We start from the raw sequence: 19,934 nt of genomic DNA on the forward strand, positions 1-19,934 counted from the left end.
CCGCACTGCCACGCACACTCATACATGATCCTCCATCCGTCGCGGCAGCGTCAGGTTAGGTGCGCGAACGTTGGGTGACGACGTCAACGTGTACGTGGAAACGTTGTACTACGTAGCGCGAGGTAGCATGTTACAGCGGATACGGATTGCGCGTTGCATGCGAGCGGTACCCATGATCATTTATTGTGTACAGAGATGAACCCATCAGTTTTGTTGAGTGTAGGTATACTACGCCGACGAATGTCCGAATACCGACATTTTAATGATTTAGACAGTGGTGGTGGGAAAGGGTTGTACATATTAACAAATATTTTTATTTTTTAAGGAATAAAAAAAATTAAATTGTTCGAATGAATCGATACCATCGTAAACACATCATCATAATATCGTCGGTAATTATTTCTTAGTCACACACAAATCGTATGAGGGAAAACCGAATGTTTATTAAAAAATAAGGTCAAAATGAAAACCTGTGAAACTAATTAGGTAACATTTAACAATTCTTCGCGAAGAGCTTGAGACTTGCGAGAGTATACGCATAATACCCGTGCATTTTCAAAATAATATTGAGAGTAGGTAGACCAAGGACAGATGCAGCTTCTATTTACGGTTAGGGCACTTTATATGATATGGCTGATCATAGGCGTATGTAGGGGTGTCTCGAGAGGGGGCTCATACCCCTCCGAAAAAAAAAATTATGTGTCAATATTTTACTAAAACTAACGTTTATTTTTGTAGTCTATTGTTAAGTTTTTCCAAATAAACCATATATTTAATATTATTATTTTCCAAAAGGGTGACACGCGCACTTAGTGCTCCCCCCCTCTCCATATGAATCCTTCCATGTGTACCGCGTACAGCCGACCACGACAGGAGCACACGTCCTGCATCGCGTACACGATAGGGCATCAGGAGCGGCACTGCGATATCGCGGCATGCCGAGCGCACGCAGCGCACTCGTGCGTGCGCGCACGATCACCGCGTACGCGTAACAATACTACTTATCCGTATCGTTGCGGACGACGGGCGGGCCGGTACGACGACTGGGCGGAAGGGTGGCGCAACCGCGCAACGCGCATGGGGACGTACGACCGGTGCGGCACGCGGGCGCACCTGTCCGCCGTTCACGTATTGCATCGTACAGGTACCGCAGCACAACCGGAGCCGCATCCGACGCGACGGCCGCGGCTTTCACAACTATGTACGTTGCGGCGCACGCACGCACTCACGTACCACCACCACCACCACCGTTACAACCATTACCATCGCCGCCGCCGCCGCCCGACTCACGGTGACTTCGCGTTCGCGTTCTTCTGTTGTTTTCTCTCCGCGCGAACCACTGAGTCTACGTCTGCGTGTACCCGTGCGACGGTCCATGTCTATGCGTGTCCGCCGTTCACTAGTCGTTTCTCTTTTCCGCGAACACAGCTGACGGCCTATCTGCTGCCTACTGCTGTCGCCACCGCAAGTCCCGGCCGAGCCGCCACCAGCTCAACACGAACGCATTGAACGGCCGTAGAACAGTTCTTCGGTTTCGTTTCCCGAAGTATCGCGTCTCAGCTGCAGCTCGTTGCGCGCCACTAGGTTTCGGTATACATTTATCACATAGTCATATCGACGTGCCAGGTGTTTTCGCGCCTGCCTGTCTCTCACTCGTTCTCTCTCTCTCTCTCTCTCTCTCACTCTCGTCCCGAAGTGGGAAAAACAAAATAAAATCGCTGCCGTGAAAAATTGCCAAGTGTCGCGAATTCGTCGACGGTGACGTCAGACCCGTGTTGTACGCGACACTCGTTGGAAAACCGTGAAAGGCGAGCGTTGCAGCGATTGCCCGCATCGCCAACGCTGCTGTTCGACTCTGATGACGGTTTGCCCACGTCTTCCGGTCACGCTTTTCCCGTCGAGTCCGCGTCTGACTGGCACGGAACAGTCGTTCGATCCGTTCATCGTACCGCGGTGCCCAGCTGAGTTTCGACGTCACGACTCGTTCTCAAGGTACGTAATCATGAATGAAAATATGCCGTCGACGTTCGCTGTGTCGTGCCGCAAGCAAGCACGCAATGTTTGTAAATTGTAACTTGTTATAATCAAACGGTATCGCCTATTAGTCAGTAGTACGCGCGTTTGCGGTCTACGAGAAAACCCGCCGAGTTTCTATTTTCGAGATTCGCTACTGAAAATTGTTCGGGGCCCGCGAGTAGGCCCGTTTCCCACGGCGTAGGTATAATATCCGCACGACTACGTACGAGTGTATCGTTTATGGCGTGCGTACGCCGTGCGTGTAGGTAGACAGGTGTGCGTGTGTACGCTGTATCCGTCAATGAACCTGTGTGCATCGGCGGCGATTGCTGCACTAATATTACACTCCTTTCACTGCGTATGTACACAAACGCGCGTGTATAAATGTATGTTTGCGCATGGAACGCGTAGATATGTACGTACAACGTATACTTAATAAATATTATGTAGGTACAGCGTACACCTGTTAATATGACGTTGTGGACCGTCTAAAGCCAAATCGAAATCGCCAGTCGTCTGTAAGCGTCTTATTCGCAACGCTGGAATCGCGGTCATAATTTATACAATTTAGCCCGGAGACTTAAACGCTGTTCGCGCACACACACACACACACACACACACACACACACACACGATACCTGGCACATTCCGAAAACCGAGAGAGCCGACGCGGTCTAATGTTATTAATTTTTGTTCGTATTAGGCGTGATATTGTAATATTATACAGAGAACGATATCCATAATACGTATAATGTATACGCGTATGTACCGTGATATCACGAGTGAAAAATCCGTGACACCGGCTGGTAGGCCAATAGAGTTTCGTTAGCTCTAGGTAGTCAACACCATTCAAGTATAATATATTATGATACGCACCTATATATATATATATATACGTAGATGCATGAATACATTACAGATAAATACCTAAACAATGAATCTATTATTATATACTTGTGGACACACTGGTTATGTATGCAAAACGTGACGTCGGAACTAATAGCACGCGTTGGGTAGTAAATACCTAATCGAGGCAAAGCGCGTATAAATTGTATGTATAATATTGTTATCGTTAATTAATAATTGATTTATATCTTGAACGTTGACGTATGTAGGTATATTATGTATGTGTACGAGTATTGTGTACACGCATTCAGGTTGCGATGCATGTGTAATATAGCGATGGAAAACGTTCTGGAATGTCAAAACGATCCGCAATGTTAGGTGTGGCATTTTGATGACCTTCGGTATCCATTATTATTTTGTTAGGTATTCACTAATTTCATGCCATGATACTGTATGTCACTGTAGTATTATGCTGCAGTATTGAAATATATGCTCAGTATTGCCATATGGTTCATAGAGCTTTTATCAGTACGAAAAAAAATCTACGTATTACGTGATGGAATAATAATTATTTTAATTACTATTCACCGATTTATAGTATATAAATATGTATGCGTGTATTATATAGTATTTTGTTCGGATAGCCCTCGGATATAGGTAAATAACCTATTCGGGTGAATGTAAGGTATATATGTAAGGTATATGGGTTCATTATCATATTTCGCAGTATGTCGAGGATAAAATGGAAATGTTTACCAAGTTATTCATGTTAAGAGTTATATTAAAACAATGTTCTCGCTATCGTTTAAAACCCTAATCGGTTTGTCGAATTAAAAAGTTGATAAAACTTTATAATAATACATGCAATAACATTTTCTTGTAAAAAAAAAAAAAAAAAAAAACATTTTTTATTTGATTACGATAATTTACAACATTTTTAATAATATTGCATGCAAATAATATAGAGTAAAAATGATTACTCTATAAAATTTTATGTTTATATAATTTTATATAGGTAAACTATATATTTAATATATAAATCACTTTTAGAAATTTCGTATTCTAGGGTAACATAAACAACAAACTTGTTTAGCTATATAAATTAATATTTTTGGCACCTGTATTTTATAAAATTGTTAAAATAAATATTATTTTATTTTTAATTTAAAAATTTAATTCGGTTAAGTTCTATTGAATTAAGTACATTTTAACTTTTGAACGTTATTTAACGTAAAACTGTCAATTCTATATTTTTGAGTAATTTTAACATATAGCGTATGATATACATGTAAACAACAAATTAAATAATAATTTGGTAAAAGCATAAGCATATTACACTGTTATTAATCAAAACTTGTTTCAAAAATAATAAAAATCAAGATTTAAATATAATTATACATCATTTAAAAATACTTGCATGTAAATATTTAAGTTCTTAGTGAATTGATAAGTATTACATTTGTATGGAACCGGAATAAATTGTTTAATTTAATATTTCCTGACGAGCATTACAAATAATTAAAAACATTTTGCAAACAATACGATGTTGAGATAAACTTATTATCAAATCTTTAAAACATAATATTAACCTTCGAAAAATTTCATTCTAATAAATGAAATTTTTTTCTTTAATACCTATCCTTAATTCATTTTTATAATCATTAGTATTATATTATTTATTTCTAATTTATGCGGCATTAAAAAAAAAAAAAAAAAATCTGTGAACCGAAAATCTGCTTGTTAGTGGAGAGCAACGATTTCGATAAGAAACACTTTTACGATAACGATTTCTCTTTATGATTTACTGTAAACCGACTAAACCTTGTCAATATTATTTCAACTTTCAAATCATCCCATATAAATCGAATAGCTATATAGATATTATAAACTATGCAGTTGTGTAACACTGGGAAGCTTCACACTGAGAAATTCGTAAACATTTTTTTGAAAACAATACTAAGATACCTAATGTTAATACATACGTTTCGAAATCAGTCGATATAGCGTTTCATTCTAAAAGAGTAATGTATTATAATATATAAATCAATATTTCACTGGATTAATTCATAGTATTTAAAATATTTATTGTAATATACTTTAATAAATATTTATAAATTTTTATTTTCGTCTTATAATTATGTCTAGTAAATACTATTTTAATGTAATGAAGTGATAATGACCTCTGATTGAACATGACCTCATAGGAATTTATTTGTTGGCAACGTATTCTGATTATAATGCTACAAGAAGTGAAATATAACCATAATCCATTCCAACAAATAGTTAAACTATTGTTATGAATACAATAAAATCAATGTGTTTTTAGGTAAAAATCTTAAAAATATTTCTCCGTAAGTTTTCAAAATATTTCGATAGACGATAAGTATAATAAAATGTTTGAAAGTAAAAAGTCATTAAATGAAAAACAAAAATATCATTACAGCTAATAGGTATTATATAGTTGCTCATGTATTTGTCTGCATAGTTTATCTTTTCTTAATGATTTTATATAAAAATAATGGGTATTTGACATAAAATAATATAACGTCAAGGTCCAATACTATCAAATGTAATTCAAATGAAATTCTTTGTATTTATAAACTCATTTTTGTACGAATGCAATTATATACGCGTATGTAAATGCGAATAATGGATAGCAAAAATGTTGTCAGAAAATAATAACACATCATTTAAAACCGGTATAATTTTTACATACTTATTAAACTTCGAAATCTACAAATACCAATACACTTGTTAATACGACGTCTGTGATTACTAACAAGTCGTATAATTTTTAATTTTATTCATAACAGTGCGTTAGAACTGCAGTTATTTTATACTTCATCAATCAATATTCAGTCATTCATACGTGTTTAAACGGACTGTTTTAAATCTGTACGTGACAAAATATACTAGGTAGTTAGTTAAGAATATTTAACTCACTTTGTTATTTTAGGTAATGAAATTTCAATTTTATGAGATTAAGGAACGTTATTACAATCGATCACTAAACATGCTCGATTAGCATGAACATAAAGCAGCCTGTTATTTTTTTTTTTTTTTTTGGTTTTACAATGATACATTAAGCTAAAAGTTGTAACTGATTGTTAAGTAGTGAGGACTTTTTTTGCGACAGCTCTTGTTCCATGCTAAATTGTTTAGAAGGTACCATAGACTACTACTAAGTGTTTAAAACTTGTTAATTTGTATTAGTTTTTACAAACAGTTACAAAATAACCACATTATAGAGTAATATTTATGTGAAACCATGTTTTTTTTAGATTAATATTTTTTTACAATAAATTATTACAGTATGTAATATCAGTATAATTTAACTTATTATTATTATTATAATATAACAGTAGGTATATATTATCATAATACAAATTTATTTTTGTATAAATAATACAAGTTTATTTTTTATTTAAGACAATGTTCATAAAAACAATATATTCTATTTTTACTTATTTTTTATTTTTATTTTGTACAGTAATATTAAAATATTATCATAATAAATAACAATTCTAAAATGAGAGTGAACAGATATTAGTAATAATTTTGATAGTTAAATTTGTTTTCTTAAATTAGGTATTTTACTTACTATATAGCTATACCATATTATAATCATATTTTATAAAGGAAAGATAATTAGATATGTTTTAAACATTTGGTATCTAGGGTTTAGATGACATAAATTGTATTTCAAAATTATAAATTCGCTGTATCCTGAACGGGTACATATACAATCAGCATGGCACAGCGGTAGACAACTGGTTATATATATAAGTATATGCATTAAATAGATATGTAACCCGGACTAGAGTTGAACCGTGTCAAGCATAGCTACATTCCGGATGGGTGACGATACTCTGAATGCCAATTGCACATTCTCTCGGATGAAAGAATATTGTGCTAATAGATGTATAAATAAAAATGACCTTAAAATGATATAGATATTATCAATGAATTACATCAATATCAAATTTATAAGACATCACTTTTAAAATGTTTATATAAACTGTATATAAAATATTGTTATTTAAAAAATGTTATAAATGTACCAAGGAAAGTGAAAGAATCTGATAAGAGTTTTATTATTGTTGTTAAGTGTATAATTGTTAATAGTTAATGTAACGAATTGTTTCGAACAATAAACGAGGCCGTTTGACTGTCTGAGCAATGCGAAAGTAGTTTCCCCGAGCATTAGTAGTTTTCTTAAAAATAAAAAATAAAAAATAATGATAATAATAATAATAATGTAGGTGATTCAAGTTGAAATAACCTGAGATTTACACCGCATATGAAAAAATAATTATAGTTTTATTTATTAATAATACGTACTGTGATAAAATATTAATATTTTTTTACTAAAAATACATGTATTATTAAAATATTTTAAAGTCAAAAAATCGACTAATGTCATTCATACTTTTTATTATTTTATTTTTATATTAAAATACGAGAAAGTATTATTTTTTCAAATTTATACGAACGAGCATGTTTATATATTAATTTACGAGTATTAACCATTTACTCATTTTTATTTTATTATTTATTATTTTGTAATTTTTACATAATTTTGTATTAATTTAAAGATAAAATCTTCAATAAAAATATTTGAATGACACACAACAAGATGACATGAAGTATTTTATAATAATAATATGGTTTAATCATTATGTTTTATAACACACATGTGACACTGTACAAATATTTACCATATCTTTAAATACCTACTTTGTTTATTAATTTTTTCCTTCAGAATTATTTCAGAAATATTTTAATATCTAGTTTTATTTATACGCAATTAGAGGTAAAATAATACGAGAAATGTACTCTTTAAAATAGTATAGGTACAGATATTCGTATAAGTACTTAATTTATATGAGATTTTACCTAACACTGTTCGTTTTTTATAGATAATTAACATAAAATAAATAATATTATTGCTGATATGAAATTCAAAGTTTCAAATATTATATTGTATTTAGAAAATATAATTTACCTATTTAAAATAAAATACTGTACTTAACTACTTTCTTAAACATTATTTTTAATGCAAACAAAATAGTTTTATTACTTTTAGTTTGTTGTTATTAATTTGAGGAAGGCTTTAAAATCGTCGAAAGTTACATATAAGAAAAATATTTGCATATTTACTTTTTAATATTAACATATTAATATGTATTGATGACGAATTATATTTATTGAGTATATATTTTAATTGAGGTATACATCTCTAAATATATTTAAAATAATACTAAGAAGATATATTTTCTATTTTTATTATCTTATACTTATTAATTAAGTTTTTTTTTTTCAATTTTTAGTTATTCTGACCGTACATGTTAATATCTAATCAAATAATAGAAATTATTCGACCTTTTTATTTAATTGTGACTCACACATATTAATATATTATAGAATATGAAATGATATTATACAAATAGCAATATAGATAATCTAAACACGCATTATTATATGCTAGACTACATATAATACATACAATATACTAATTTACTTTTAATTGTATATGGTTTGGGTGTGACAAAAGAAACGCTTCGAAATTAATTTCTACTTAGAACACCTAATATAGTACTTATTTATAAGTTTCAATTATTTGCGATGCAGTAAATCATTATAGTATTTGATAGAAAAAATAAAAACCTTTTTTAATACAACAATTTCTAAAATATGTTATTATTAAGTACATTAGAAGCCGTTTATCAGGAACACTTTTGGACCAAGATGAAATTTGTCAATTAACCGATTGTTTAATCGTAATGAAATATTAATTTAATTGTATAATTGAAAAAAAAATTATCTACTGAGAAAAAAAAATGTATATGTTTAGTAAAATATGTATTTATCGTTGTCTGTTGTTTTGCGTGGAATTACTTGATGATCATGGTTTCGTAAGAATAATGTTGCCAAAGCTTTTTTCATGTGCATGATGCAGGACTGCTCTCCTGAGGACACTTAGAGCTTCTAAAATTTTTTTACTTTATGGGGATGCCTCACTTTTTTCTCCTTCATCGTCATTGACAGCATATGTTAAATTGTTTGAGGATTCATAACCACATTGCAGATTTCTTCTGTTGGAACCTTTGCAACATTGAGGTGTGAGTCCACATTAATCCAATGTTCATACACTTCTTCCAAAAGTTCGACTAGTATCGTAACAACAAAAGATAAAGTATATTGTAATTACAATACATTGGTTATCGCCAAATTACCGTAATTTTTTGACGACTTTGGCACTTGTTGTTTCAAATAACCGATGTGTTGTTTCAATAATCCGATTGGTTTACAATGTTTTAATATAAAGCCGATCCTTTCCTAGACATTTTGTTCAATAACGCGATTATATCAATTATCCGCGTTCTTAATAAGCGGCTTCTATTGTAATAGTAAATATTTAAAATAAAATGACATAACATTTTAATTTTTTTTATAATTGCTATGTGAGTAAAGAAAGCTCACATAAAAATTTATAAAATGCTACTTTATAATTTTAACTATCAAAATGAGAATTAAATTATTGTAATACATTTATATTATGTTTTCTTAGTATACTTACTCTAAATTATTAATTTATTTTATTTCAGGGTTAGATGTTGCCTCAACTTTTTATTTTAAGAAATGCCTGGATTGAAAGATATGTCGATGCAACATCAAGAGAATAATAAAAAAAGGTACACTAAACATTATTTGAACTATTTAAAATATTATAGTAATTTATATAAATATTAATATTTTAGAGAATTAAACGAAAAACCAATCATGCCTTACCACCGAAACAGTGTAAATTCAAATGGATACTCTACTGGTAATAAACGCATACCTACTTTGGAGTTACCAATTAATAACAATTTTTATTTATTTTTTCTTATTTTATAATTTTAGACGGAGGCCAGCAAAGTATCGTTGGTGAAGAGAGAAACGGTGATGAAAATAATTCGGCTCCAACCTACGTGATAGAACATTTAGCTACATTTACAGTTTCTAAAAGCACTGGTATAGTTTATCCAGCAGATGGCATGAGAAGATTGTTACATTTAGAAAAATCCAATGGTATTTGGTCACAAAAGATGCAACTTCGCCTCGATCAATCTTGGGTATTAATAATGGATTTTGAAACAGGAGTAAGTAATAGTAAAATTACATTTTATACATTTATTAGTTATTGTGTATACTTGTATTAGTTTCTATGTAAAAAAAAAAAAAAAGATATGTGTATAATAATAATATATTACATCTGACTTAGGTTGTAATGGAACGATTTCCAATTTCTTTAGTCAAAGAACCAACAGCATTTACAAGTAACGATCCAATGGAAATTTATAACAACATTCTAGTATTTGTGGTTGGCCAAGTTGATTCGCGGTCAGAGATGCACATATTTCAAGTAAAAAACTTTGTTTTTTTGTTATTATTATTAAGTATATAATAGATACATAATACTTTAAGTGGATTGAAGTAAAATTAAACAAAAACTTTACTAAGTAAAATTATAAAGTATCCTTCGTAGTGGATATATGTCATTTTTAACAATAATTAAACATTTTTATTTAATAAAATGGCATAATAATTGCAAATTTTAAATTAATTCATTTTTTTTAAATATTATGTAGTTACAACATATACATCGAATTTAAGATGTCTTTGTTTAACTCAATTTTAATATTGTTTTTAATATACATCTTACATTATGCTATTTAACACGACATTAAAATTTTGCAATTTTTAATTTAAAAATCAATCTATAATTTGGGATATCAAGCTTCATAAAGGTTAAAAGCAGTTTTAGCTCAATAAAAGTTTATTTACAAATACATTTTAGCAAATTAATATCAAGCAGTCAAGTGTTTTATTTATTTAATTACGTTTGAGTATGCTATTATTACATTTTAATTATCTATATAATATAATTTCACATTAACATTTTTCATATTGTTTTAGTGCCAAAGTGTGCCAGCACAAGAACTAGTTGAAGATTTAAAACTATTGAGATCCGGCAAAGGAATTAATAGAAAATCTAGACATGTGCCACCACCTCCTCCGACACCCCCACCAAATCCTCCATTAAACGGTGTTAGTGTTCGAGAGCAAGTATCTGTTTTTAATGCTGTTGCACACCGTAAGTATATTTTATAAAATATATATTATATGTATAAATACATTTAAATAAATTCAAAAAGGTTAGTGTATAGTAATATATAATAAATATGTATATTAAATGCCATATGATTGTTTTAAAATTCTTTCTACTTTATCATGTGTTTTCAATCAGTTTTTTAATTTTTTAATAATAATGAAAGATTTACTAAATCCATGTACTTACATTTAAAGAACAGAAAATTTAATATTTTAGATTCTGATAATACTACTCGAGTTGATGATGAAACAAGCTCTACGTCCAGCGAAAAATATGAGAGAGATGTTATAGTACTGAATCACTGTTTTGATGATATTGAGAAATTCATTGCTAGATTACAACATGCTGCAGCTGCATCTAGAGAGCTGGAACGCCGAAGAAGGTGATTTTAAAATAAGCTAATCTATATTGTACAAGTTGTTATTTAATTTGTACGTGTTTGTAAAGAAACCGAAAATCCAAAAAGAAGGACATAGGTGACGGAATGCTTACAATGCGAGCCAAGCCACCTCCAGAAATTGAGTTTATTGATATTTTTCAAAAATTCAAACTCTCATTCAATCTCTTGGTAAATATATAATATTTAGTTAAAATAAATCCCAATACTGATATACATCTACCAATATGAAATAAGTTTTAAAATAAAGTTATTTTTTAGGCGAAATTAAAAGCTCACATCCATGATCCGAATGCCCCAGAACTCGTACATTTCTTGTTTACTCCATTAGCATTAATTGTTGATGCATCCCATGACACGCAATATAAACCAAATATTCCGTCTAGAGTTGTATCGCCATTACTCACAAGAGATGCAATTAATCTCTTGATGAACTGCGTTACAAGCAAAGAAACTGAGTTATGGCATTCACTTGGTGACGCGTGGCTTATTCCAAGGTATTAAATTCCCTTATTCTTATATTTTTTACGTTGTAAATACTATTTTTTTTTTTCATTATGACAAATTTTATTTTATAATTTTAAAATCAACCATAAGAAATTATTTTTAATAGAGAGCAATGGAAAGGCTATGTGGCTCCTTACCATCCTATTTTTATGGATGGTTGGTCACCAGAGTATCCAATTCCAGTTTCTGATGATCATTTAACCAATGTACCAACTGCCGGTGTACCAGAATCAAAGAAATCGAGAGATGAAGTTAAAAATTCACATCCAGACGTAATTGTTTAAATAATTTCGTTTAAAATTATAAATAAAGTTATTATATTCTTTCTTCTTATTTAGGGAGAATTACGAGATACTCAATATCATCATCGAGATCGAGAACACGCAGTGGTTGGTGATGACAGTAGTGACTATTTTGAATACGAACAAGAACAACCAGCTATGATGGGTATTAGACCACATTATACATTTAACACTAGTGGAAATTATGCTGGACACCACCAAGAGCAGTTTGGACCAGATGATAGGTAAAGTATCTCAATTTTATGATTTATTTCAATATTTTACTAGAAAATTATATTGGTATTACATGTTAATTATATACTTAAGTGTTATAAAATATTAACAAAAATATTTACTAATTTTTAATGAATTATTATTTCTTGTGGTTTATTATGTGTATGTATTTTTATGAATACCTATGATATCCAATTATTTCTCGATTACAAATAAATTGAGATTGTTATAAACAAAGGGTGTCTTAATTCACAAAAAAAAAAAAATGTGTTTTGAATGTATATGATTATGATATAACTTTGATTTTAATATTTACAAGGTTATAAAATAATTAAATAATCTTATTTGACGACTGAAATAAGATATTATATGATTTTTTAATAAATTAATATCTCTAAATCATTATTTATACTATTAATTTATTATTTTATATACCACGAAGTTTAAAATTGAACAATTTGTCTAAATTTAATACTTATATGAGCAATTTTGTTTTACAGGGATGATTCACGTAGTTTAGAAGGGGAGTCTGAACCTGATTTTAATACGTTGTCGCTTCATAGTCCACCAAGAATGGATAAAGAACGTCCAGATATAGCGGCACGTAGTGACATATCTGCTGATTCAATTGAGCGTAATAACACCGGTGGTCCGGGCAGTGAGCGGTTTGAAAGAGCACAGGCTAGATGGTTGGAAGATATGAGAGCTCGTGGAGTGAAAATAGTTCAAGTCACTTATCCCAGAACAGCAAACAATGACAAGGAACTATCTGTTGTTCGCGGTGAATTATTAGAAGTAAGACCCTATATAAAATATATTACAGTAAATTTCTCACTGAATTGATATGTTGAACAAAAACATGTAATTTAAATGTAATACTTAGCTTATAATATAATATTATAACAAAAAAAAAAAAATTAATATTTTGACTATTTTATTTGAATATTTGACTTGATAAAAATGGTTTTAAATTAAAATATATAAATACGGACTAATAAGAAACTTTTTATTCTCTAAAATCAACTGTGTTCGTAATGGTTTCTAATATTTATTTTAAGATTTTGGACGACAGCAGAAAATGGTGGAAAGCTCGAAACAACCGCGCACAGGTGGCTCACGTGCCTCATACTATTGTAACGCCATTTAATCCAATGTTGGATGCTAACGATATATTTACAAATCCAGTGTACGCCAAAGGTTATGATAAGAGATCGACCTCACAGTCACAGAATTACTCATTGCAAGTAAGTTGTAAACTTAATTTTTAATTAGCTTATTAGATATATCTTGAGTACAACTAAATTTTAGTGTATGTTTCTCTCTCTTCTCCTATTCAACCTTATAGTTGGGTTTGCAATCTGATATGCACAGTGGCGCACAGTAGATTTTTGCAAGGGTATCGAAAATATATATTTCGAGGTACCCACCCACCCCCACCAGTAAAATCTGAGTTTAGACATAATATAACTCTTAATTTTAGATGTTTTTGGTTTTTTCTTTCTAACAAAGATACTAAAAATAAAATTTTTTTAAATAAACCTAATATTAATTATTTTTTGGATAGCTGAAAAATTGGTTAGTATTAAATGAAACAAATATTCATACAAGTTCATACAGAACTAATCATCCACCAATTCTTTGAGGGGTGTCAGTTGACACCCCTGATCCCCCTGTGTGCGCCACTGAATATGCACTCTCTCTGCTTCTAGCTAATCTCTTTAGTTCTGTGTAATTTGATAGTCTAGCATCGGAGATTATTTGTTCAACAAATAAAGTTCTTGGATTTCCTCGGTCTTTCATCTTCAATTTTCCCTTCTTTTATTCTATAAGCTAATTAATTTCCATGCCTCAATATATGTGACTAATTATGTTCCATCTCTTAATTATTTGAGTATGAATACTCGTAGTATCGTAATTATGATTATTTTATTTGCTTATTAATCCGTATTAATTAAATATGAATATAATCATGTACCTTATTAATGTTTGTACACTATAAACAGTGATAAATTTTAAATAAGTTTAAGATTAGTTTCTTTAATGTATACTATAGTATTATATGTTACAAATTTATGAATAATATACGTATTAAGATTTAAGATCCACTTATATATTTTATTTGCAAAAACTAAACGAGTATATATATATATAAATATAATAAATTTTACTGTGTGGACGAAAGGATTCGAACACTTCCGCAGTTATAAAATTATTTATTAATTTTTATTATTTTACAGGAATCCATGAAAAGTGAATTTGTTGACCAAAGCATGAGTTCTGAGCCGTCTAGAAGTGCTTCTATAGTACCACCACCAGTACCAGCACCAGCTGATTGGGTACGAAAGGAACGGATTGGTAAAAAAGGAGAATTCCGCTATTTTTAATAAAAATATTGACGTAATTGAACTTAATTGACAATAATTTTTTATTATACTTTTATTATTATTCTTAAAATAGAGGCATATTTTTTGTTTTTTACTTACCCATTTTGTTATCAAATTTGTTTTGTGAATATATACATTATGATATTTTATAATGCAAATTAGTCGTACAAGATATTTTAACTAATTTTTAAAATATAGTTGTCTATTACATAAGCTATATAAAAAAACTAATCTATAAAAAAAAAAAGTTATTAAAAAAATTTGATTATGATGTTTGTAAATGTTTTAAATTAATTAATCGATGATTAACTACATATTTTAAATACGTTGTTTAAGTAGTTTAATCTATAACGTTCAAAATATAAGTATAATTAAAATTTTAAAATTGCATTATTTACATTACATTATCGTCATTGTACGTAAATACAATAATGTTAACAAAGCCATTAGGTTAAATAATGTTATCTAAAATAATTCGAATAGTATTAAAATAATTTTTTTTCGATATCTTGTTTTATGATTTAATGTAATTACTAGGCATTTATGAATCTATTTTTAATACTAATGTTAGATTCCTTAAACTTAAACATTTATTAAATTATTCTATAATCAATCAATATTTAAGTTTTATTTTCTAGGCTTATTTGTTCAGCATTTTTTTAAAAGCGGTTTGTGTTTTAAATATTTCTAGAGTTTTGTATGTTCAAACACAATATCAAGTCCAAAGTTAATGATATAATATTATAATCAGATTTTATTTTTATACTTTAATACTGAAATAATTTTATTTTATTTACCTAGTTATATCATAGGCATTTTATGTTAGCGAATTATTTTGTTATAGATTAATTTAATTTATTAACTTAATATGAATCAATAGGTAATTTATATTAATTGAAGATACTATATTTGTCCCAGTACCGATATACAATTACCTATTGGCATAATATTATTTTATTACACTGTTATTAGAATAAATAAATTGTTTTTATTTTTGTTATGCATGTACCATACTTGCATTATTTTTTATAATAGATATAATATAATTGGAATAATCTTTATTATGCAAATATTTTTATAAATATATATATATATATGATATATTTGTGTACAACAATATTTTTGCTCGACAAGAAAAATAAGAATTTTTAATATTGCATGAAAAATATTGATTTATTTATTTTATTTTATCATTTACATTTTAAAACACATACTTCAAGTAACTCAATGTTGTTTTATATTTTTTGTAAAAACAATACCAAAGAAATATGAAAATAATTTTTATACTGCAATAATAAACGTCATATATTTGTAATTATTTAGTAGTTTTTTCTTTTATGTAAAATTAGTAAGTATTGTTTATAAACATTTCTAGCTCTCACATTATTATCATGTTATGTTGATAAAGGTAATTAACTAATATTATTTTTATCAATAATTTTTAATAAATGTCGATTTATCGACAATATCTAACAGAATAAAAATCAACTAAAATGCAATACCTATTTATACATATATATATATGTTATTTATCATTTTTTACTCACCTATTTTGAATTCTAGTATCCATTGGTAGTAGTCATAGACCTTATCATAGAAAAGAGTATAAGTGAGTATAAGGTCTATGGTAGTAGTACAAAATATTCAATTGATTTCTATTAACAGTAGTAGCTTTTTAAAATAATACATATTTGAACAATGTGATTCTTAAAAAATATTGAATTAGTGAATGGGCAATTCTAGGTGGGTATTTACAGTGTTGGTCATATTTTTTGAATTATAAATTAGTTGTTATGTTTGGTTAGTTACTGAATTCTATCTATAGGAGAAAAAAAATGTTTAATTTAGGCAATGACCTATCAATACATCTAAACAGATCATAGACTTAGCCAGGAGGACTGGAGGTTTTACAAATGCATATCCTGAATGTTTATAAAAAAAAACAATTAATTTTCTAGTCTTTTGGAGATCGATATTTTTCTTTATAAGTTCACTTTTGCACATATACAGCTTTCTTGCATACCCTGAACACGAAGTCTGACCATGCCTATAAAAGAGACTCAATAAATCTATGCTCTATGTATACATATATGTGTCCAGTGATGTACTTAAATGTAGGCACTAAATCCATAGTAATAAAAGACTTATTACCTATAAACCATAGTATCGTACAGTAATTTATAATATTTAAAACGAATGGTTTTTAATGATGCAAGTTAAATATTTAGTTATAATAATTGGATTAAGCAACAATAAAAAGGAAAATCATTTTTTTAAGATTAAAATGAGTAATGACCAACACAAAATTATTATTAATAAAACAATTTGATTCCACTAAAACAAATTTATACTACTCTCACTAAATTTCGCCAAAAATAAACTAAGTAATTTTGCTGTTAGTACTAATAGCACACTTCACTTTCCTTGGAATTTTGAATTACTTATAATTCAAATAAAATACATAAAAAATGGCATTGGCTTCATACAAACACACATTACACAAATAACAAACACAGAAAATAAATAGGCGTACAAATATAAAATTTATTTTTTCATTTGTTATGGTGTGGATAAAATAATATTTTTATTACAATGAAACTTAGAAATGTATGGTTCACAAATAAATTATATATTTCATTTTTACTATTTTATGGTACATAATATCAAACAATTATATATTATCTATAAAGTTATTAAACTTCACAATTAAATAATAATTTTGCTCGAATATGCGTGTACAAAACATGAGTATTAAATAAAACATTTACTTAAAAGACAACATGCAAATATAGTGATGATTGTTATTTTTAAACAAAATAATTATAAGTTAATATGTGTATGAAAAATACAGAAACAATATTTCATGATGCTTTCAATATATATGAGCACAATGACGTATCCAGGATTTTTCTTCATCCGCTGTAAGTCACATTACAAAAATACTATAGGCAATATAACATAACTAGTGGCGGGCCGGGTATCTCAATTCATATATTCTAGTAGTAATTAAATGTTTTACTATAACAATTTGTAAACGGATATAAATCATTTTTATTAGTATGACACTACCGAAGCCCGGGAGAAGATTACTTCTTGCCATCCTAACCAGTCTGCCACTAGTTATAACTGCAAAATAAGTATTGAAAATAAAAATAAATTTATGACTTTATTTGGTTATAGTAACAGCGTACTTATGTATTTTATATTATTTATGATTAAGATATATAATTAAAGATTACCTAACATTTTGGAGGAGGGAGGATGATAAAGTTCCATGGATACGCCACTACATGAACAGTAAACACGACATTGATGTTCGCTATAAATTAGACAATTTTTAATTAAAATAAGTGTGAATATATGTGTAAATCTAACATTTTTACAAGTTAATTTTTTTTCAACTGACCAAAAATGTAATGCTTTTTTTATTTATGATATTCAAAACTATACTAAGTGTTTAGTATGTGATATTAAAATAGGTAACGATTCGGTGTATACAGTTTACACGTAAAATTAATAATTCAAAATAATAATACAATTATATTAAATCCATACTCTATTAAATAAAAATTCCAAAAATTAACCTGTGTTGATTTAACCCGTCACTAAAAAAATGTGTCATTTAATAAAAGAAATTACTAGATTTTTTATCAGCACATTTATTATTATACTGAGAGGAGAGGATCGAGCATTTCAAAGCTGTACGAATATTTTAATTAATTATACACTTGATCATATTAGTTGGAAAGATGTAGACTTTCATTTTGATTAGGAAAGTTGTCAACATTTTGGAATGCTTCCTCTTTAAAATGCACAAACACAAAACCACCCCATAGGCAAACAAAAGTATAATTTAAAATTACGTCTTGCTGTTCATAAATTTCAATTGAATTGTAAAAATCAATACATTTTATAAATAATTATTTTGTGTATTTATGAATTAAATGTATATGTGTATACAAAGATTAATTAAATAAATAATAAATACATATGATACTGAATGCTCTGACTATTAATAGGTAATTTAAAAAAAAAATAACAATAAATCTGAAAGTAATACTTTTATAAATTATTACAATAGTAATAGTAAGAAAAACGACCAAATATTAAATCGAAAATCGTTTACACATCTATACTAATCAGACTTTAAAACATTAAAACAAAATTCGTTTGTCATAAATTACAGTCAATACCGTCATGTTTAAAACAATTACATTTTGGCACGACTTATCGGCGAGTGTAGGTTTAGACATACAAAATGTAAAAAAATACAAAAATTAATTGAGCAAATTCAACATTTAAATGTTTCCTTACTCATTGGTTCGTCAATAATTTAAACTTACAGAACTCCAGAGTAAAAACAACGAGTTCATTAAATAATTGTTTTAAACAGTATACCTTGAAATTTCAACAATAAATGTTTTAAAAGAAAGTTTAGTACAAAGGCATGGTAACTCTATGAAATTAAATATGTAGCTGTATGTAGCTGTATACACCAGTTATTTAGTGACAAATTTGTTAAAAAATTATAAACGCCGAGAAGTAAATATGAAATTGGGCAGCGTTACATTTAAATATATATAACTACTCTATAATAAGTATAAAAATTGATTTATGGAACTTGAAGGATTTTTCAACTAACCACAATAAATAGGAAAATAATAATAATTTATAAAATTAAGGCCACACACATAAGACTAGTAAATAAAGACATAAAACATAATGGTAAATTTATACATTGGACCATAAGGGAAAGATTATAAATAAGTAGGCAATAAAGTTAAAATCTATAGTTGTAAACATATATAGTGTAGCTTAAAAGTCTGTAAACATTTTATAAAGTTTGTACATGTGATTTCTATACTTTTTAGACAAACAATATATATATTGTTGAATATATAAATACATATATTTGTAAATAAAAAATGTATTTATAAATTTTAACATTCTAAAAAGAAATAGAATCTTTTGGGTGATAATTTCTTAAAAAAAAACTATGGTGATACATTTCTATTTAGATATAGATATGTAATTGAACCACTAACTGCAAAAAGTAATGAATTTTTAGTAAACACAAGTAAATACATATCGAATACAAATGAGACAAATCA

General features: G+C 28.6%; 1 protein-coding gene across 1 annotated transcript; it reads left to right on the forward strand.

Annotated features, from left to right (window-relative positions):
* Positions 1–1,149: 1,149 nt before the first annotated feature.
* On the forward strand, positions 1,150–14,889 carry LOC112691659 (epidermal growth factor receptor kinase substrate 8-like). The gene is made up of 14 exons (XM_025566004.1): positions 1,150–1,992; positions 9,471–9,557; positions 9,624–9,691; positions 9,769–10,007; positions 10,130–10,270; positions 10,825–11,002; positions 11,237–11,402; positions 11,468–11,588; positions 11,679–11,914; positions 12,031–12,196; positions 12,263–12,450; positions 12,940–13,234; positions 13,498–13,683; positions 14,677–14,889. The coding sequence occupies exons 2-14, from the start codon at positions 9,505–9,507 to the stop codon at positions 14,821–14,823; spliced, it is 2,184 nt and encodes a 727-aa protein (XP_025421789.1). The 5' UTR covers positions 1,150–1,992; positions 9,471–9,504; the 3' UTR covers positions 14,824–14,889.
* Positions 14,890–19,934: the final 5,045 nt, after the last annotated feature.

Source organism: Sipha flava, unplaced genomic scaffold, assembly GCF_003268045.1.
Source record: "Sipha flava isolate LNK unplaced genomic scaffold, YSA_version1 65_pilon_pilon, whole genome shotgun sequence".
In the NCBI taxonomy this organism is placed as follows: domain Eukaryota; kingdom Metazoa; phylum Arthropoda; class Insecta; order Hemiptera; family Aphididae; genus Sipha; species Sipha flava.